General features: G+C 40.3%; 2 protein-coding genes across 3 annotated transcripts in view; one reads left to right on the top strand and one right to left on the bottom strand.

Moving 5' to 3' along the window:
* The window catches only part of LOC139029501 (uncharacterized), a 140943-nt gene that overhangs the window by 90975 nt on the left and 27732 nt on the right, over window positions 1–22236 (bottom strand). The window lies entirely within an intron of this gene.
* Window positions 764–21248, top strand: LOC112067862 (B-cell receptor CD22-like). Of its 2 annotated transcripts, XM_070435675.1 has the most exons (12): window positions 9105–9266; window positions 9541–9618; window positions 9887–10234; window positions 10398–10610; window positions 18228–18525; window positions 18685–18939; window positions 19111–19374; window positions 19679–19766; window positions 19860–19899; window positions 20009–20089; window positions 20256–20338; window positions 20429–20514. In XM_070435675.1, the coding sequence occupies exons 5-11, from the start codon at window positions 18339–18341 to the stop codon at window positions 20322–20324; spliced, it is 984 nt and encodes a 327-aa protein (XP_070291776.1). In that variant the 5' UTR covers window positions 9105–9266; window positions 9541–9618; window positions 9887–10234; window positions 10398–10610; window positions 18228–18338; the 3' UTR covers window positions 20325–20338; window positions 20429–20514. The 2 variants fall into 2 exon arrangements, with proteins under 2 accessions (XP_070291771.1, XP_070291776.1); XM_070435670.1 differs by lacking the exons at window positions 9105–9266; window positions 20256–20338 and adding an exon at window positions 764–805 and having other exon boundaries at window positions 20429–21248.

The raw sequence follows: 22236 nt of genomic DNA on the forward strand, positions 1-22236 counted from the left end.
TATGGACATGATATGACAGCAATCCATGCTTCGGTTTAGTTTCCCTTGGCACTGTTTCCACTTGCTAATGTTTTAGCATTTGTGGCACAAATCCCATTCAAGCCATGCGACCAATATTAGCATTTTTCGCACATCATTGAAGCTCAACAAAGTACAATTTAGTCACTTGTAGAGGATTTGAACATGATGTGCTATTGTTAATATGTGAAATACTAATATCGGTCCCATGACTTGAATGGGATTTTTGCTACAAAGCTGTAATGTTATGCAAATGTAGGAGTGTTCGACATTGTAGCCGACTTCATAGGAGTCGAGATCTACAAATCACCTTGCTTGATGAATAACTACTCAATATTATTTATAGATCAGTCCGTCAGTCACAATTTACCCATCATACATCACAGTTTTGATGCTCTCGAACACTGTCTTGTGACTGGGAAGGAAGCCCTCTGCATAAGCTTCTTGGTCCCTGACATAGAGTGGGTAGAGGGTACATTTTTGCAACTTGTTCATGTTGCTTCTGTGGACAGATTGAGCAGGACCACATTGAGCAGGAACATGGAGGGCTATCTCCATTTTAAAGTAGTTAATGTCTTCTTCAACTTCCATAAGTTAAATTACAGTTGGTAAATCAGCTGAAATGTGTATTCAATGGCTTTGAAGCAATTGTGCCAACTATTCAACTCTATTGTCCCTGACTGCTTCAAAAGTTGGCCAACCACAGACCTCAAACCCCAACCTCACACTCAGTGTCTATTTAATAGACTGATAGTAGTTAACTTACAACACATCTCCCCTTCACTCTGTAAGTATGCTTCCAATATCTTAAAATATTATTTTATAATTTGTTTGTAACCATGAACACCTATATCCTGTTATGTGCATGGTGATGCTATTGTAATGTATGTTGTTTGTTTTTCTGTTATGTACAGTATTTTGTAGATGTATTTTTGCATATTCATCTGATACAGTATTTTACATGTTGTTTCACATCAATACTTTTGCATGTATTTTAAGGGCTCTGGGAGTAATAGATTGTTTGAGACTTTTTGAAAATGGCCTAAAGAAGAGTGAGAGTGATTGGTGGATGCTTCGTAAGAGCTTTCAGAGTAGAATTAAAACAGAGACACAGTGATGGTGGGGTTGTGTTTTAGGAGTAGTATTAACATAGACACAGTGATGGTGGGTTGTGTTTAGGAGTAGTATTAACATGATACACATGATGGTGGGTTTGTGTTTAAGAGTAGATTAACATGAGACACAGTGATGGTGGGTTGTGTTTAGGGAGTAGTATAACATGAGACACAGTGATGGTGGGTTGTGTTTAGGAGTAGTATTAACATGAGACCACAGTGATGGTTGGGTGTGTTTAGAGTAGTATGAGACACAGTGATGGTGGGTTGTGTTTAGGAGTAGTATTAACATGAGACACAGTGATGGTGGGTTGTGTTTAGGAGTAGTATTAACATGAGACACAGTGACACAAGGAATAAATACACAGTGAATAACAAATAACAGTAACAAGTKAAAATAACATGTCTATTTACCATTACCTAGTTGATGTGCAGGGGTACYAGGTAATTGAGGTAGCTATGTACATACATATAAGSCTGCTTGRATGTGACTTTTAATGTGTCTTCTACATTTAACACAACCCCTCTGAATCAYAGCAGTGTGGSCAGCTGCCTTAATCAACATAATCGGTGCCYGGGATCAGTTGTGGCTGGGGGTTAACTGCCTTGCTCATGGGCAGAACTTCAGATATTTCCAACTTTTKCGTTCGGGGATTCGAACTAGCAACTTTAACTGGCCCAACGCTCTTAACCCCTAGGCTAKCTGCTGCCCCATAGGTAGGAGCAAAGTGACAAGGCATCAGGATAGATAATAGACTAAGATGTAGCAGCAGCTTATGTGGAGCAGCAGCATATATAGTGTGAGTGAAAGTGTGTCTGTGTGTTTGTCTGTGCGTGTGTGCGCGAGTATGTTTATGTGTGTGTGTGGTGTCAGTATGCATGTGTGCTCATGTTAAGTGTGTTGGTATATGTCTGACTGTATCACACAGTCGTCCGGAACATCTGGTGCTCTCATGCATGGTTCAGTGTTGCTTGCGTCAAAGCGAGCATAGAAGGCATTTACTGTAGCTCGTCTGGTAGGCTTGTGTCACTGGGCAGCTCGCGGCTGGATTTCCCTTTGGAATCCATGATAGTTTGCACGCCTTGCCACATCCTTCAGAACAAGCATAGTAGGATTCAACCTTAGTCCTGTATTGACGCTTTGCCGGTTTGATTGCTCATCAGAGGTCATAGCGAGATTTCGTATWAGTGTCCGGATTAGTGTCCCGCTACTTGAAATAGGCAGCCTTTTAGCTCTGTACAGATTTTGCCTGTAATCCATTGCTTCTGGTTGGGGTATAAACGTACGTCACTGTGGGGACAATGTCGGTGATGCACTTATTAATGAAGCCGGTGACTGATGTGGTAAACTCCTCAATGTTAACGGCTGATTCCCGGAGCATATTCTAGTCTGTGCTAGCGAAACAGTCCTGTAGCTTAGCATCCACTTGAATGGAACCCGTTCCGCATTGAGCGTGCAATGACTTCCTGTTTGATTCTTGCTTGTAAGCAGGAAACAGAAGGATAGAAATATGGCCTGATATGCCAAAGGGACGCAAGGGAGGCCTTTTATGTGTGTGTGGAGTAAAGGTGATCTCGAGTTTTGTCGCCCCTAGTTTCACAGCTGACATGCTGGTAAAAATGATGGTCGAAAAGTTTTTTCTAATTCCCCTGCATTAAAATCACCTGCCATGGAAAACCCTGCCTCTGAATGTAGAATTTCATTGTTGCTTATGGCTCTTCACAGCTTGCAGAGTACGGTCTTAGTGCCAGCATGGATTTGTGATGGAATAGCACAGTTAGGAAAAATATATATACTGAACAAATATATAAGCGGAACTTGTAAAGTGTTGTCCCATGTTTCATGAACTGAAATAAAAGATCCCAGAGAAATGGCCATATGCACAAAAAGCTTATTCTCTCAAATGTTTTGCACAAATGTGTTTACATTCCTGTTAGTGAGCCATTTTTCATTTGCTAAGATATTCCATCCACCTGATAGGTGTGCATATCAAGAAGCTGATTAAACAGCATATCAATTACACAGGTGCAACTTGATGCTGGGGGCTAATAAAAATGGCACTCTAAATTGTGCCTGTTTTGTCACACAAACACAATGGCACAGATCTTCAAGTTTGAGGGAGCGTGCCATTGCATGCTGACTCAAGGAATGTCAACCAGAACTGTTGCCAGAGAATTTAATGCTAATTTCTCTACCGTAAGCCACCACCTACGTCGTTTTAGAGAATTTGGCAGTACGTCCAACAGGCCTCACAACCGCAGACCACGTGAAACCACACAAGCCCAGGACCTCCARGTCTGTCTTCCTCACCTGCYGGATGGTCTGTGACGAGCCAACTGGACAGCTGATTAAATTGTTGCTTTGCTCAACTGAAGAATTTCTGCATAAACTGTCAGAAACTGTCTCAGGGAAGCTCTGCGTGCTCATCGTCCTCACTAGGGTCTTGACCTGACTGCTGTTTGGCGTCGTAATTGACTTCAGTGGGCAAATACTCACCTTTGATGGCCACTGGCATGCTGGAGAAGTGTGCTCTTCATGGATGAATCTCGGTTTCAGCTGTACCGGGCAGATGGCAGACAGCGTGTATGGCTTCGTCTGTGCGAGGGTTTTGCTGATGCCAACATTGTGAACAGAGTGCCCCATGGTTGCGGTGGGGTTATGGTATGGGCAGGCATAAGCTACGGACAATGAACACAATTGCATGTTATCGATGGCAATTTGAATGCACAGAGATACTGGGATGAGATCCTGAGGCCTCATATTTCAGCATCATAATGCATGGCCCCATGAAGGATTGTACACAATTCCTGGAAGCTGAAAATGTCCCAGTTCTTCTACTCACCAGACATGTCACCTATTGAGAATGCTTGGGATGCTCGGATCGACGTGTATGACGGCGTGTTCCAGTTCCCGCAAATATTCAGCAACTTCGCACAGCCTTTGAAGATTAGTTCCACAGGCCACAATTAACAGCCTGATCAACTCTATGCGAAGGAGATGTGTCACTCTGCATTAGACAAATGGTGGTCACACCAGATACGGACTAGTTTTCTGATCCACGCCCCTACCTATTTTTTAAAGGTATCTGTGACCAACAGATGCATGTCTGTATTCCCAGTCATGTGAAATCCATAGATTAGGGCCGAATGAATTTTTTTCAATCGGATGATTTCCTTAAATTAACTAAGTCAGTAAAATCTTTGAAAATGTTGAATTTTGCGTTTATATTTTTGTTCAGCGTAGATGAAAACTCTCTTGGTAAACAGTATGGACTGCAGCTTATCACAAGGTATACTAACTCAGGCGAGCAAAAAGAGACACACCCCTCCTGCCTTCGACTTGCCAGAGTCTGCCATCCATTCTTGAAGATGCATGCCCTCTTAGAGAAAAGGGTTCCAAAAGGGTTCTTCGGCTGTCCCCAGAAGAGCAGCCTTTTTGGTTCCAAGTAGAACCCCTTTTGGTTAAATGTAGAACACTCTGTGGAAAGGGTTCTACATGGAACAGAACACAAAAAGTCTCTACCTGGAATTCAATAAGGTTCTACCTGGAACCAAAAAGGGTTCTTCATATGGTTCTCCTTTGGGGACAGCCAAATTACCATTTTAGGTTCTAGAAAGCAACACATTTGGTGCAGACAAAGTGAGAAGTATATCCATGTCCTTCTTCAGCCAAGACTCTGAAAACATATGATATTACAGTCCCGTTGATAGGATAGTCTTAAACGGAGCTCATTCAGTTTGTTCTCCAGTGATTGCACGTTCACCAATAGAACAGAGGGCAATGGCGGTCTATTTGATCGCCAACGTAATCTTGTCAGGATGCCTGCTCACTTGCCTCTCAATCGCCGCCACTTCCTCTTTCGAGTCCCTACTTCAAGAAGGTTTACTGATCACTGTTCTGATGTCTGGAAGCTCTTTTCGGTCAAAGGAAATTATTTCAGAGACATAATGTACAAAAAAGGTTAAGATCAGCATAAAAAATACACAAAATAGCAGAGTAGGTCGGCTGCCATCCACTGCAGCGCCATCTGTTGTTCACAATGGCCAACCGCGTAACAGAATATGATAGTGGCATGTTCTGCAGTACAGACATCAATGTTTGTGTGCTTGGTAAATGTGCATTTTTCAAGCCAGTGTTATGTTTCATTAGTTTGTTATGTTGTTATTAGCCCAACATTATTGAGGACATTATTATTAGGTACCGGTACTGTACACAATGGCCAACAGTGTCTGTGTCACAAATGGCACTCTGTTCCCTTAATAGTGRACTACTATTGACCAGGGCACATAGGGTGCCATTTGGGACGTAGCAAGTGTATCAGAATATCATAGTGGCATTATATTACTGCCCAAATGAATGAGGACATTGTACTGTGCAGTAATGTTGAGATGCCAGTAGGGAGAACTCTAGTCTAGAACACTGGAACCTTCAGTACCACTTTGATGCAGCTGATGAGGAGTGATGGGAATGAGTCACATTTTCGCCTCTTTTAAAAATGTAGGCCCACTCCTCAGAAGAATAAGAAATGCAACCCTTTTCTGACATAGTGTTTACGCATGTTAATGTCTTTACGTCCTGACTAGGCTAAAAAGGGTTCTTTAAAATGTGTCAACCACAGAACTCACACTTACAGTTGGCTACTTCTTGTTTCACTGCATTGCCAGTAAGTYTTGTTGGTTTAGATGAACTGACTCAGCATCACCTTCCTGTCATCCATAGACCTCTACAGCCTGAACCATATCAGAGTTCTTTATATGAACATTATACTGTATGTACTTCATTAGCACTTTATATTCACAGAATAGTATATGAACAACATGCTACATTAGACTATATATGGATAACATCCTACATTAGACTATATATAGATAACAGGCTACATTAGACTATATATGTACTTATAATGAGATCCCAGTAGGTGGAGCTCTAGTCTAGAACACTGCAGTAATGTTGAGATGCCAGTAGGGAGAACTCTAGTCTAGAACACTGCAGTAATGTTGAGATGCCAGTAGGTGGAGCTCTAGTCTAGAACACTGGAACCTTCAGTACCACTTTGATGCAGCTGATGAGGAGTGTAAATTGAATGTGTTTGTAGAATGGAATGAATGACATCATAGAACTGACCAACTGTAAATGTAACTTTGACCTGTTCCATGTAGAACTCAGAGGGACAAGACAACACATTATAAGATATTATAAACATTCCATAGCGTACAATATTAAAAACAAAAAAAACAACACTTTAAGTGCAAAGTCAGCATTGGTCTGAAGGAAATGCACATGAGGACCACAATGCCTACTCCACCCACGGTCTACCAAGGTGTTCCAGCACGCAGCTTTGACTTACTACAGTATTTACTGTATGTATCTATTGTACTTCAAACAATGTGTATGCAAGTTGCTTYGGATTCAAACCTTCTCAACCGTCTGATTCATACTCTTAGAGGAGGTGCTCCCACAATAATGTGATTTGTACCGCATTCCACATTCCATTACCTTTTCAAGATTTGTAAAAAATTATATGAAATAAWGCTTTGCTTTTATACTTACAAGACCATCATGCTTGATTGAGTGAGCTGTTTTGATTTGTAGTTATGTGGCGGCTGCCTGTATTTACATAACCCTTTATTTTAGCAATACATATCACTGAGAAAAAATATATATTTCCTAACATCTTTTTGGGGTCAGTAAGTGCCCAACATAACAATAAGTGGTGGTGTGTTGGACACAGTAACTCATATATAGACACACACACACACACACACACACACACACACACACACACACACACACACACACACACACACACACACACACACACACACACAGATCTAACATCATGTCAATAAACAGATCGTAAAACAGAAGACACACTGGGATTTATGAGATGAGTAACCAGGTTTAATAACAAAGACAAAGCACACAGCTTTTGTGTTTGCGTGTGGTAGGTGTGTATTCGTTCCGCCGGTTCTGTTGAAAAACATTTCTTAAACGGAAGCAAAGCTGTGGCTTTTTTGAAAGATATCATGAAGAACTGCAAAAGCGTTGATACTGCTCTCCAATTTCTGGAGGATTTTATTTTATTTTATTTATTTGATATAGTTTGTGTTTGTGAAGAACATCGTGTAGAAAACATTCAAGGGCCATATTTTCAAAAGTTTTTCAACTTTCAAAGCCGAATTACTTCCCATTGTTCCTCAACTGCAGTGTACGATATACCATTTTCCATCTCTGAGTCCCTACTTTTATTTATTTTATTTCAAATTTTGCTACATAGGACCGATCAAGCCGGTCGGTCACATCTATACAATAAGCAAAGTGAGCATACTGTTTTTATGTGGCTGCTGTGAAAGTGAACTGTGTTTGCTGTGGTCAGGTGTGTATCCGCGTTCTGTTGAAAACATTTCTCCATGGTACAGAGGATTACCTAAACATACTGAGCAGCTCATGTTATAGACAGAAGCATCCTGCATGGCACACCAATCTGAACTTAACTCTTGGCATGTCCAGCCCATCAAACATAACAGCCGATCATGGCTAGCGGGAAGGTTCCTGGCTTTTTCCATCGCTAAACCAACTAAGCTCGTAATTTAACAATTTTATTCGTATTTACAGATACAAATTTGCTATTAAGGCACATGAAAGTTCACATGTTTTGAAGGCAATTCTACCAAAAAATGCATTTTGATAAATGCCACTCCTGTGAAGTAGTGACGTGTGACATAAGGCTAGCTTCCTGAAACGAGTCACATATAATTCCTTCTCGCAGCTATTAGCGCTCTCCTCCTCTTACCTTTTCCCTTCGCTTGTGGACTTTAGTGCACAACACATCAGCTTCTGTGACCAGGTGAAAAACCTTTCATACCATGACCGCTAAACCCTCATACTCAACATAGCTACTAGAATTAACGTATAATTAACCCACTACATCATGCAGTACAGTGTAGTTACAATCATGCAGGCCGGTGTAGTTAACAAAACCGAAAGCTTTTTGGACTTGGAAGAGTTCCAGCGTTGAATAGCCATAGCCAGCTAGCTAACATAGCACTCTGTTTGAGCCAGATGTTTAAGTAGGCTAAACTAGATAGCTAAGCTAACATAGCATCCCCCTCTGGTAGAAGCCAGGTGTTTAAGTAGGCTAAACTAGGTAGCTAAGTGAAAGTGAAAGTTAAAAAAAAAACAACCAAATATAGCTCTCTCTCTCTTCTTCTCTCTCTTCATCTCTCTCTATCTATCCCCTCTCTCTCTTGCTTCTTCTGAATTTTGGAAGAAATTAATTTGTTCAAAACTGTTCAACTATTCTTTTCTCTTTGAGTTAAACTACTCACCACATTTTAGCTATATTTCAGGACTAGATCATTCTCTGTCATTTGATTGGGTGGACTACATGTCAGTTCATGCTGCAAGAAATCTGATAGGATGGAGGACGTCCTCCGGAAATTGTCATATTACTGTGTAGGTTTATGAAAGGGGTGAAAACCATGAGCCTCCTAGATTTTAACCATGGTGCTACACTACAGAGTGCTGCTGAGGCTACTGTAGACCTTATTGCAAAACGGTGTGTTTTTAATTAATATTGGAAGACATGAGAATACATTTATTATAGTTTTTATTAAAATTGATAACTTTTTACATGTTTTACTATTTTTATTTATATAAAATTCACTGAGGAGGATGGTCCTCCCCTTCCTCCTCTGAAGAGCATCCAATGGTATGTGTGTGTGTGTGTGTGTGTGTGCGTGTGCGTGTGTGTCACGCCCTGGCTATAGAGAGGGTTTTTATTCTCTATTTTGGTTAGGCCAGGGTGTGACTAGCGTGGGCAGTCTATGTTATTTTTTCTATGTTGTTGGTTTTCTGTGTGTTTGGCCTGGTGTGGTTCCCAATCAGAGGCAGCTGTCTATCGTTGTCTCTGATTGGGAGCCCTATTTAGGTAGCCTGTTTTCCATTGTGTGTTGTGGATGATTGTTTTCTGTTTAGTGTATGMTCACCTGGCAGAACTGTTTCATTTTAGTTTTTTCCTCGTTGTTGTTTTGTGTAGTGTTCAGTTTACCATTAAAATGACGAACACTTACCACGCTGCATTTTGGTCTTCACCTTCTCCAGACGACAATCGTGACACTGTGTGTGTTTGTGTAAGTCACTTGCTGTTTAGCCTCACAGCTTCGGGATAGGAGCTATCCTTGAAATTGGTGGTCAGTGTTCAGGTTGCCGGGCCGCAGAGAGTTCTTATATGTGGGCTTCTGAGGATAAAACAGCTTCTGAACAATCAATGTAGAAAAATGTGTTTACAGTACTACAGATATGTTCAATAAGTGGTTGTTGTTGATTATGACTTTATTGTATCCATTACGAATCAGGTGGAGTTATTCACCAGCTATTGCTTGAGTTGTTGTTTATGTTTCTAAGACTTCAGGGTGGGAGATGCAACAATGGCCTTGAGAACAGCAGGAAGTGTGTTGGTGGTCTTTCTCTGGTCTTTAGCAGGTATGGTCACATTATCTTTTAGTTGCTCTGTTTATCAATCTATATACATTTCTAAAAGGATAAGAAACATGTTATTCTGGTGTGTTCTGCTAGGAGTCTCCACTTCACTTAAATGGTTATCATTCTCACCTCACTGAGTGATGATTATCTGTGGTTTCTATTCACACTCAGCAACTACAGCAACAAAGTACGGAAAAACTTTACTGTCAGTGTGAGCCAATAGACCTTGGCTTAATTCTTATACCATTGTGTTGTGTGACTGTTTCAGTTGTACTGGGTCAGAATGGATGGAGTGTGACTTACACCACTCAGAGTATCTGTACCTTGAAGGGGTCATCAGTGGATCTGACCTGCTCTTACACATATCCCAGTGGTTATACAGTCACAACAACCTTCTGGTTCACTAAAATGTATGCTGTGGAGAATTATGTGAGTCTGAGTGATGACCCAGACTACAAAGGACGTGTGACGTATCGTAAGGACGAAGAGAATGGTCACACCCTGTCAATCACAGACCTGAGAGAGAGTGACTCAGCTACATACAAGTTCAGATTTACAGATCAGACTGGAGGATGGAAATATACTGGCAATCCTGGAGTCACTCTGTCTGTCACAGGTACAGTTACATTCAATATAGTTAAACTGTTGAATTCCATTTAGTTCAGGATAAATATCTTGGTTTGTATTTATGTTTGTATATTATAGGATTTCTTCCATCTTTGTATTAGAGTGATAAGTCAGTGATAAAGGGATTTACAGTGATATTGTTTATTCTCCAGGTCTTCAGGTGAAGGTGACTGGTGGACATCAGGATAAGACACTGACCTGTAGCACCACCTGTACTCTGACTGACAACCCCACCTACATCTGGTACAAGAACGGACACAAAGTAAAGGAGAACACTTCCAGCCTGTACTCAGACTCCTTTAGTGATGCAGACAGTTACTCCTGTGCTGTAAAAGGGCATGAGGATCTCCACTCTCCTGCAGTGTGTGAGTGTTGACTTTGTAAACAACATTTCATACAAATGTTAATTAAGTGCTTTCAAATACAAAAATGTTCAAGTTGTGGGACAATCGTTTGTATTTGCTGTGAATGTGATATCCACAACTGCTTTAGTTCCATATCTTTTCCCAAGCTGTGTGTTAATGGCCTTCAAGATTATAAAATCAAATTCATGAAAATGCGGTCATTTAAGATTGTGGTAATCGTTGTGGTGTTGGGTTGAGCTTGCAGAGATGAACACAGAGACCAGGAGGTTTTAGTTAGCAAACACGACTTTACTAGGCCATAAAATACACATAAAGAAACACACAGTTAAGTTAACTTCTTATGGCTGAAGGGGCAGTATTGAGTAGCTTGGATGAAAGGTGCCCATATCAAATGGCCTGCTCCTCAGTCATAGTTCTTAATATTTGAATATTATTATTAGTATTGGATATAAAACACTCTAAAGTTTCTAAAACTGTTTGAATTATGTCTGTGAGATTAACAGAACTCATATTGGCAGGCAAAATCCTGATGTGAAATCAAAACAGGAAGTCAGAAATCTTAGCCTGTATTTATTCACCAGAGTCTCTAAAGAAATCCACTTGAGCTATTAATGATGTTGCACTGCCTAGGGGTTCCACTAGATGTCAACCATCAATAGGAAAATTTATAATGAGACTTCTATGATGTTGTTGGGAGAGAATGAGAGCAGAATTCAGTCAGGTGTCCATCAAGCAGCCATTTCCTGATCATGCTTTTTCTTCATGGAAGCCACTGACGTCCATTGCTCACGAAGAGAAAAAGAATACTCCGGTTGGAACTTTATTGAAGCTATATGTTAAAAACATCCTAATGATTGATTCAGTACTTAGTTTGAAATGTTCTTCGACGGTAATATCACATTTTGAAGTTTTTGTCCGATATAAAGTGACCAGAATTAGCGTTTGGACATGTTTACAAACGCGCTAACAATTGGACATAAAATAACAGATTTTTTCAAACAAAACAAACATTTATTGTGGACCTGGGATTCCTGGTGTGCTTTCTGATGTAGATCATCAAAGGTAAGGGGAATATTTATCATGTATTTTTCTGGTTTCTGTTGAGTCCAACATGGTGGCTTAATTTGGCTAATCACCTGAGCTCCGTCTCAGATTATTGCATGGTTTATATTTAAGTTTTTTTTAAATCTGACACAGCGGTTGCATTAACACTCTCTGGGATAGCGGGGCGCTTGCGTCCCACCTGGCCAATAGCCATTAAATGGTAGAGCGCAGATTCAAAAATATATATAAAATCAAACTTTCATTAAATCGCACATATAAGATCAAATTAAAGCTACACTCGTTGTGAATCCAGCCAACATGTCAGATTTCAAAAAGGCTTTTTCGGCGAAAGCATAAGTGCTATTATCTGATGATAGCAAATGTCAACAAAGAGAGTGTAGATATTTCAACCATGCCGGGCTTACTCAAAACGCAGATATAAAAAATAAAATGCATACCTTGACGAGATTCTTTTGTTGGCACTCCAATATGTCCCTAAACAACAAATGAGTCTTTTGTTCGATTAATTCGTCCATATATGTGTCAAATTGTGCCATTTATCTGTCCGTTTGATCCAGAAAAAACAAGCTTCCCCTTGAAGAATGTCATACAAAATATCTAAAAAATTACCTCTAAACCTTGCCAAACATTTCAAGTACTTTTGTAATAACTTAAGGTATTTGTTATTATTTGGTCTATTAGCTAACACAATAGCAAAAGACTCAACCGCATTATATTTTCACCATTTTTTTTACCGCATAGGTAGCTATCACAAAACCGACCAAATAGAGATTATAATTGTCACTAACCAAGAAACAACTTCATCAGATCGACAGTCTTATACATGTTACACAATACATTAATGTTTTGTTCGAAAAATGTGCATATTTAGGTATAAACTAGTTTACTATGCAGCTACGAATCACAAATAGCACCGAAGCAGCCCAGAATAATTACGAGAGCAACGTGAAATACATAAATACTCATCATAAAACCATTTATCGAAAATACATGGTGTACAGCAAATGAAAGATAAAATCTTGTGAAATCAGCCAATATTCCGATTTTTTGAGAGTGTTTTACAGCGAAAACACAATATAAGCATTATATTAGCTTACCACAATAGCCAACACACCAAACGCATTTATCAGCAGCAAAAGGTAGCGATCGCAAAAACAGCAAAAAGAATAAAATTATTTCACTAACCTTGACAACTTCATCAGATGACAGTCTGTACGATCGTTCATATTCGTTCTCCTCCCTCAGACGAGGAGGAGCATGGATCGGACCAACACACAGCGAGGTATGTTGACATAATGATTATTTAAACAAGACGAAACACGAAGCACACTTAAATTACAAATAACAAAACGAACTAACTAGACGCTGAAACTTGCAAACTTACATGAAACGAAGAACGCACGAACAGGAACAGGCTTAGACAAAACGAATCAGTTCCCGTGTGTAACATATACGGCACGGAAGACAACCCACCCCACAACAAAACAGTGAGAACAGCCTACCTTAAATATGGGTCTCAATCAGAGGAAACGTCAAACACCTGCTCTAATTGAGAACCATATCAGCGCAACACATTAAACCCAACATAGAACACAACACATAGAATAAACCCACCCAACTCACGCCCTACCAAATAAACACATACAAAAACAACAGAAACAGGTCAGGAACTTGACACAGCTCCTATAAATCATGTTACACAAATACATATATGTTTTGTTCGAAAATGTGCATATTTAGAGGTAACAAATCGTGGTTTTACAATGTGAATACGTAGCCAAAATGCACAACATTCTCGGAATTAATCTTGTGCATAGCCACGAACGTAACTATTAGAAGAGAAGAATCATTTTGTAGTTTATCTATGCGATCTAGAGGGTGAATAAAAAACGCTATTTCTTGACGTGACCAGTCAACTTCGCGTACTCTGCAAGCGCCGCGACTTGGAAAAGTGAGATGCCTGCTGTTATTTGCTTGCGTCCAATTATGGTACGGGTCACAGGCACAGCTATTCTTCCGCTTCGGATTAATATTTGATTATCATGATGACTACTATAATCGCACTATATTGTATGTTTGATCCTCAGATACTACGTTCTAATCATGAATTCTATCATAAGCATCATTCTTATTAAATCGGTATGTTCTGTCACAATACATGTTGCCGTTACAATATGCTAATTAGTATCACGTTGAGCACAAAGTACTTCACATTGCCCAACACTTCGTGGCGTTAGATTCTCTTCAATTAGCATATATGACATATTATGAGATACGACATACAGCTTGCGTTATTGCAGACAGGCGGAACCCGCTTGACACAAGTGGCGTGAGAAAATCTCGGCAACTACAACAACGACCCTATTACACGAGAGAGATACACAAAATAAACATCATTAAATTGCGTATCTCATGAACAAATATTGTTCGGCCGCTATCCATCAAAGATCTAATGTAACCCAAAGAGAGTCCTTTGTTCCGAAAATGAATAGAATCTGGTCTGTATTGTGTCTGTCAGTGGACATGTTACCTCTATCTCTCGTGCGTCAAAGTTAGCCAGCGACCCTTAGCTAGGCGTCAGTGCTATGCTCGACCGATGCCCACGGCAAAATTCTACCTGCCCAGCGGCATACGAGAGTGGGCAAATTGCAACAAAACCTCAGCGAATATAAAAATAGTAATGCGAAATAAAATGATACAAGAATACTGCAGTGCGGTGAAAAGCAAACCCACTACTTTATGATAGTTTTTAGACCCTCTTTGTGGCGCTTTGACGGAGACGCCCGATCGTCGCGACGATGTATGGGCAGAAAATGGTGTTACAACTTATGATGCAAAACAGCGCAAGTCTCAAAGTGCAGCAAGCTAAGAATCAAAATCATATATTTATTTTATATTTGCCCTATATCGGTTAACTTCAGCCACAATTAATCAAGCTCCAATAGCCGAGAGGAGAATATGAAAGTAACTACATCTGATAAGAGGATCAGAGGCTCATAACATTGTCCCATTTGAAAAATAAGTTATGCTTACATAGTGTCAGACAAAAATATAGACATAATATATTGCTATATTCATAATACACACGTTATGAGCATAACCAGGACACTCAGTCTTTTTTACTTCTCATCCGACACAGTGTTTTCTCCTTGGATCAGTATGCCATCATCAATAATTATCCGTCACTCCTAATATATATGGTATATTTATTCAGACCATTCTAACCTATGATAAAAGACCTAACATGATCAGTGAGAGAGACTAGTCACATAGAAAAATAAAACAATATTTCATTGGGTGAGGGAATATGGAGTCGATAGTGTTTGTAGAAAAAACGAATGCCTTGCATATTTCAGGTATAAATCATAAATAAATCAATAAATTACATATTTCAGCTACAATCAGAAAATTGCCACGAAAGCAGCCATAACATTACAGACACCCAACGTCAAATACCTAATTACTCATCATAAAAACATTTCTGAAAAAATACATAGTGTGCAGCAACTGAAAGACAGGCATCTTGTTGATCCAGACAATATTTCCGATTTATTAAATGTTTTACAGCGAAAACAAATGTACGCTATATTAGCATAGCCACAATAGCCAGAAACACTTGGCGCCCACGACCAGTTCACATGCACGACAGATATATGAAAAAACATCATAAATTGGGGTCTTACTTTTGCTGATCTTTCATCAGAATGTTGATCAAGGTGTCCTTTGTCCAGATGAGTCGTGTTTTGGATTCAGAATGGCAACTTTCCCTCTTCATTTAGCATGGGCACTAGCCGAGTGGCACGGATCTCTCCAACGTGAACAAGTCAGAGAACGGAACACGGCAAAACTCCCGAACAAAATCAAATAATCTGATTAAACTATATGAAAAAACATACATTCGATTATTATGGTCACATGTATCAAATAAAATCCGAGCCGGAGATAGTTGTCGTCCATAACGGCAGCAAAACAGAAGGCAATCTCACTTCTCAAGTCGCGCGCTTCAGAGTACCGGAAGTGACGGTCACGTCAAAGAATAGCTTTTATTCCACCTCAGACCAAGATAAACACAAAATTCTTCTCTCACATCCTCTTGACATCCAGAGGAAGGCGTATGAAGTGTACGTAGGGTCCTACGTATCATGACCATGTATAGGCAGAACGTTGAACAGAGCATAGATCTGACATTCTACTTCCTGTCAGGGAAAGTGCTGCCAAACGACTTCTGTTCACTCAGAGAAATAATTCAAACGGTTTTAGAAACTAGAGATTGTTTTCTATCCAATAGTAATAATAATATTGCATATTGTACGAGCAAAAAAGATGAACGAGGCCGTTTGAAATGGGCACCTTTTTCTGGCTACTCAATAATTTCCCTTGCAGCCATAACAGGTTTTAACACATATATACAAATAAAATCAGAGCCGGAGACATCCACCGTCTATACCGAACGCTTTTCAGAAGCCAATGCTGATGTCCTTCCCGCGCCTAGGTAGAGAAAGGAAATTCTGGTCACGTCATTCCAAGAGCTCTTGTTCGACCTTAGATCAAGCTAGACACCCCATTCCACCTTCCACTGCCTGTTGACATCTAGTGGAAGGCGTATGCAGTGCATGCAAATCCATAGAAATTCGGCAATTGAAGAGGCAGGCCCTGGAACAGAGCATCGTTTTCAGATTTTCACTTCCTGTCTGGAAGTTTGCTGCCAAATGAGTTCTGTTTTACTCACAGATATAATTCAAACAGTTTTAGAAACTTGAGTGTTTTCTATCCAATAGTAATAATAATATGCATATTGTACGATCTAGAATTGAGTACGAAGCAGTTTTATTTGGGCACGATTTTTTCCAAAGTGAAAAATAGCGCCCCCTATTGAGAGAAAAGGTTAATCAAACAAAACATGCATGTATTGTGTAACATGAAGTCCTATGAGTGTCATCTGATGAAAATAATCGGAAGGTTAGTGCATTAATTTTATCTCTATTCTGGTTTTTGTGAAGCTATCTATAGCTGGAAAAAATGGTTATGCTTATTTTGGTTTTGTGGTGACCTAACATAATCGTTTGTAGTGCTTTCGCTGAAAAGCCTATTTGAAATCGGACACTTTGGTGGGATDAACAACAAGATTACCTTTAAAATGATATAAGACACATGAATGTCTGAGGAATTTTAATTATGAGATTTCTGTTTTGAATTTGGCGCCCTGCACTTGGACTGACTGTTGTCATATCGGTCCCGTTACCGGGACTGCAGCCATAAGAGAACCAGGTGTAACGGTTTTCTTCGCGGGGTGAAGGAGAGGACCAAAGTGCAGCGTGGCTAGTGTTAAACATGTTTAATAAAGAACAAGTGAAACACTACAAACAACAATACAAAATAACAAATGTGCAAAAACCGAGACAGACCTATCTGGTGCAGACAATCACAGAGACAGGAAACAAACACCCACCAAATCCCAACACAAAACAAGCCTCCTATATATGATTCTCAATCAGGGACAACGATTACCATCTGCCTCTGATTGAGAACCATATTAGGCTGGACATAGAAACAGACAAACTAGACACACAACATAGAATTCCCACCCAGCTCACGTCCTGACCAACACTAAACAAGCAAAACACATAATAACTCTGGTCAGGACGTTACACCAGGAACTGATTTGGGCCAGACTCCTGAGCCATCCCAGTCTTCAACTGGGCTACCTCCGCTACCAGTCTGAGGTTTTGTTGGCGCTATTCCTCCAGTGCTTGCTCCTGGAGAGCCTGTCGCTTCTGCTGGCTGAGGATAAACTGAGCCACCAGCTCCTCCATGGTAATCTCCGTACGCTCGACCCCACGGCACCCAAAACTACTGAGTTGCCTGCGTTCTCCACAATATGTGGTAAACCGTGTGGGTGTTGGGTTGAGCGTGCAGAGATTGGGAGGTTTTAGTCAGCAAACACGACTTTACTAGGCCATAAAATAAACATAACAAAGAAAATCACGTAGGTTTGGCTCGGTCCTTCTTCTCAGCTTTGGCTCTGTGTCGGTCTCTCCCGGGTCTCTCCCGCGGTGTGCCACAGCGCTCCTTTTATGTTGCCTCCACGGCTGGTTGGCACTTTCCCCTAATTACCTCCACTTGGAGCCATCCGTGTCAGTTTGCCCAGCTAGTGTACTCCCAGCAGAGGGAGCCAACGTTGCAGCACGTACCTCCCCTCTATTACCATCCCCCGGTGTAGACCTCCTGGGATGCCACAAGATATTAACATTTATATTCATGTCAGTGGGAGAATTTACTTCTACCAGATGCCTTTCATGAAGACCTTTGCGCTACGTTTTTCCACATAGAACACCCATTCAATTTTCAAAAAATTAAGACTACAAACGTTGAAAAACTACAAAGCTGAAGGGGAGGTCACTTCCTCGATACTTTACAGCATATAATTATGGTTTTACAAATAGTTTAGCAGTAATTATTATTTTCCTACTTTATTAACAATGTAAGTGTATACTGGTAGGTATTGCAATGAAATATTTATGTAAGGTGTTTTGTTGTCTTTTTGTATTTCAGGTAAGAACTGTTGGATTGTGACTTACACCCATCAGGGTATCTGTGCTTTGAAGGGGTCAACAGTGGACATATCCTGCTCTTACACACATCCCAGTTACTAAATGGTCTGATATGGATGCTGAAGATCTGAGCTCAGTGCCAGGGTATGAGGGTCATATAGAGTACCTTGGGGATAAGGAGAGTGACTGTACCCTGAGAATCACAGACCTGAGATTGAGTGACTCTGCTGGGTACAGGTTCAGATTGATAACATCCAGAGGAAAGTTTGCTGGCTCATCTGTCTCCCTGACTGTCACAGGTAATCTGTCACTCATCTCACATCTATTACTGTAATTACCTTAGTAAGGGCAGTCATACAGACACAGTAGTGGTATGTGATGGAAAAAAGCTAATCTAGTATTTCATATAAGAGGACATATATAGGAGGATAATAATGATTTGTTTCCTTTTACTCTAGATGCTGTGTTGGAGATGGATCCTACATCTGTGTCAGAGAGGGAGAATGTCACACTGACATGTAGAACCAAATGTACACTGGACCGCATCAAAGCCTACAGTTGGTATAAGAATGGACAGCCTATACCAAACAGCAACACCTCTTCTCCTGTCTATATCCTATTCTCAGTCAGCAGTGAGGATACAGGCAGATACTCCTGTGCTGTAGAAGGCCATGAGGATCTCCCCTCTGCTGAAGAGACTCTCACTGTCACATGTAAGTAAATTGAGTTTAAATCTTTAGTTTGGTATATTAACATTGTAGTGACAGATATTTGCTCCACATGATACTTGAACAGATCATCTTCAATAAGAGGGTGAATCTAAGTCAATTTGTGGAAAAGTACCTAATTTTTACTCTTTTTAAATCCACTGTCTTTTACACCAGATGGCCCAAAGAACACCTCAGTGTCAGTCAGTCCCTCTGGTGAAATAGTGGAGGGCAGTTCAGTGACTCTGGCCTGCAGCAGTAACGCCAACCCCCCTGTGGACAAATACACCTGGTACAAGAAGAATGTAACCTCACCAAAAGCATCGGAACAGAGATATAGCATCACTATCATCAGCTGTGAGGACAGTGGAGAATACTACTGCGAAGCTAGCAACATTAAAGGGACAGACACTTCCATCCCTGTCCATATTAATGTCATGTGTAAGTATGTCATGTTCTGTCTATTACTGGTGCTCTGTGATATGACTATTTTTAACAGATACGCACTATAAACACATGTACACATGGGATTTGTGTTGTAGATATGTGGTAGTAGAGTAGGGGCCTAAGGTCATATACTTAATGTGTTGTGCAATCTGTCGTGAATGTATTGTAATGTTTTAAAAATGGAATAACTGCCTTAATTTTACTGCCTTAATTTTGCTAATGGGGATCCATAATAAATACAATTACAAACAGATATATGTTCTAACCTCTTCACACTTAAACCCAGTAAATCCTGCAGCAGTGTTTTCCTGGGTTCCTGTGGTGGGGGTGGGGGCTGTCCTGACTGCTGGAGCTCTTCTACTCACCATCTACTGCTATATGAAGAGGTGAGACAACCATTTACATCTACTGTGTTAGTAACATATCAACCTCCACTTGAGGTCAGTAGAGAGCATAACTCACTCTGTTCCTCTTTACAGGAGATCCACAGGAGGAAGTGATGCCACAACAGACACACATGTGATTATATTACCCTCCACCTTCACACCTGGTGACATTAATCTACTGTATCACGACAGTCTCTTTTCACACTATTTTCACTGTTACCATGTTCCCTCTCTCTACACAGAGTGTCCATCATGACCCTAACAGTGACACGTACACAGGTCTGAACATGAAGACCTGGTCACCTGACTATGACACTCTGGAGGTAAGTATCTTATTATGTGTTTGTGTTTTATACAGTATTTGAATGTGTTTAGAGAAAATGATAGGGTGGTGTCACAAAGTGCTCATGCAGTTCTCTCTCTCCACTCCATCCTCCCTCCCTCTCACGCTCTCTCTTTGCCTCTCCCTCACTCTCTCGTTCTCTCCAGAGTGTCCATCCTGACCCTAACAGTGACATGTGCACAGTTATGAAGAAGAAGACCAGGTCACCAGAGTGACACCCTGGCAGTGTGTGTGTGTGTGTGTGTGTGTGTTGTGTGTGTGTTCATAAACACTTTATGAAGTGGTGTGTAAAGTGCTCATTCAATGTGTCTTCTTTCAGAATGTGAGGGACTCCCCCAGTACACAGCCCCTCAGCATTAGATTAGATGCTGAGCCTTCAGATTATGAGAAATGAAGAGAACCACCACAGATTCTGGACTGAAGAGAACCACCACAGATTCTGGACTGAAGAGAACCACCACAGTATTTCTGGACTGAAGAGAACCACCACAGATTCTGGACTGAAGAGAACCACCACAGATTCTGGACTGAAGAGAACCACCACAGATTCTGGACTGAAGAGAACCACCACAGATTCTGACTGAAGAGAACCACCACAGAACCTGGACTGAAGAGAACCACCAAGACCTGGACTGAAGAGAACCACCACAGAACCTGGCCTGAAGAGAACCACCACAGAACCTGGCCTGAAGAGACCACCACAGAACCTGGCCTGTGGAGAACCTTACAGAACCTGGCCGAAGAGAAGAGAACCACCAATTTTTTTCCTTGTAATGTTAATTGTATATATTGAAGATAAATAGGACGGATTATACTTTTACTCTTTTACAATAGTACATTTCCCCCAAAAAATTACATAATGTACTTTTCTCAGCAACTAATATGGATAATATTGAAAACAGCTTTTAATATTTTTTGCTCTCTGACCTTGTTGCTCCTGATGTGTTAATAGATGTACTTTGTATTGCTGTCAGACATTATTGTGCCATGGCATTTATGAAAAGGAATATCATAATCATGCTTGTTTTATGGTGAAATTATTCATGATGATGTACTTCTGAAACAGTGTGATTCAGTGTAAATTATGCATTTTGTTATAAATGAGCTCAAAGTTTAAGACAATAAATACAAATACATGTTGCGTGAAATATTACAGCCTAGTCTGTCATTCTTTATTATCTGTTAACTTGAAAATCTTAAAAAGCTGAATTATAGAAGTTTATATTTTTTACATTTTATTTCAACTTATTTGAACTTCTCTAGGGTAGGGGCAGCCCAAATTAAACTGCCAGCTACTCTCCCCAGAAGATAAGTTATGCATAGTCATTAGTAGATTGGATGGAAAACACTCTGAAGTTTCTAAAACTGTTTGAATCCTGTCTGTGAGTATAACAGAACTTATTTAGCAGGCGAAACCCCAAGGACAAACCATCTAGATCTTTTTCTTTTTGAGGTCACTCTCTTTTCAGTGAGATTTCATTGGGAAACCAGATTTCTAAGGGACCTGCTTGCAGTTCCTACCGCTTCCACTGGATGTCAACAGTCTTGAGAAATTGGTTGAGGTTATTCCTTTGTGTAATGAAGAAGTACGACCATTTGAACGAGAGTCACATGAAGTGTCCTGTTAGAAGCGCGTGACCAGAAAGCTAGCTATAGTTGGTTTTATCCTGTATTGAACACAGATCATCCCGTCTTCAATTTTGACGATTATTAACGTTAAAAAATACCTAAGTTGTATTACAAAAGTAGTTTGCCATTTTTTGGCAAAGTTTACAGGTAACCTTTGAGATATTTTGTAGTCACGTTTAGGAAGTTGGAATCGGTGTTTATCTGGATCAAAGGCGCCAATAAATGAACATTTTGGATATATATCGACGGAATTAATCGAACAAAAGGACCATTTGTGATGTTTATGGGACATATTGGAGTGCCAACAACAGAAGCTCGTCAAAGGTAAGGCATAAATTATATTTTTATTTCTGCGTTTTGTTCTCGCCTGCAGGGTTGAAATATGCATCTCTGTCTTTGTTTACTATTGTGCTATCCTCAGATAATAGCATCGTTTGCTTTCGCCGAAAAGCCTATTTGAATTCTGACATGCTGGCTGGATTCACAACCAGTGTAGCT

The sequence above is a fragment of the Salvelinus sp. IW2-2015 genome, linkage group LG3 (assembly GCF_002910315.2).
Source record: "Salvelinus sp. IW2-2015 linkage group LG3, ASM291031v2, whole genome shotgun sequence".
Lineage (NCBI taxonomy): Eukaryota > Metazoa > Chordata > Actinopteri > Salmoniformes > Salmonidae > Salvelinus > Salvelinus sp. IW2-2015.

What these genes read in the sequence shown, in the direction of transcription:
- LOC112067862 (XM_070435670.1), top strand. Translation starts at nt 18,339, where the DNA reads ATGGATGCTGAAGATCTGAGCTCAGTGCCAGGGTATGAGGGTCATATA. An exon ending in TGTCTCCCTGACTGTCACAG is followed by an intron (nt 18,526 to 18,684) that starts GTAATCTGTCAC and finishes CTTTTACTCTAG; the next exon opens with ATGCTGTGTTGGAGATGGAT. An exon ending in CTGACTATGACACTCTGGAG is followed by an intron (nt 20,090 to 20,428) that starts GTAAGTATCTTA and finishes GTCTTCTTTCAG; the next exon opens with AATGTGAGGGACTCCCCCAG.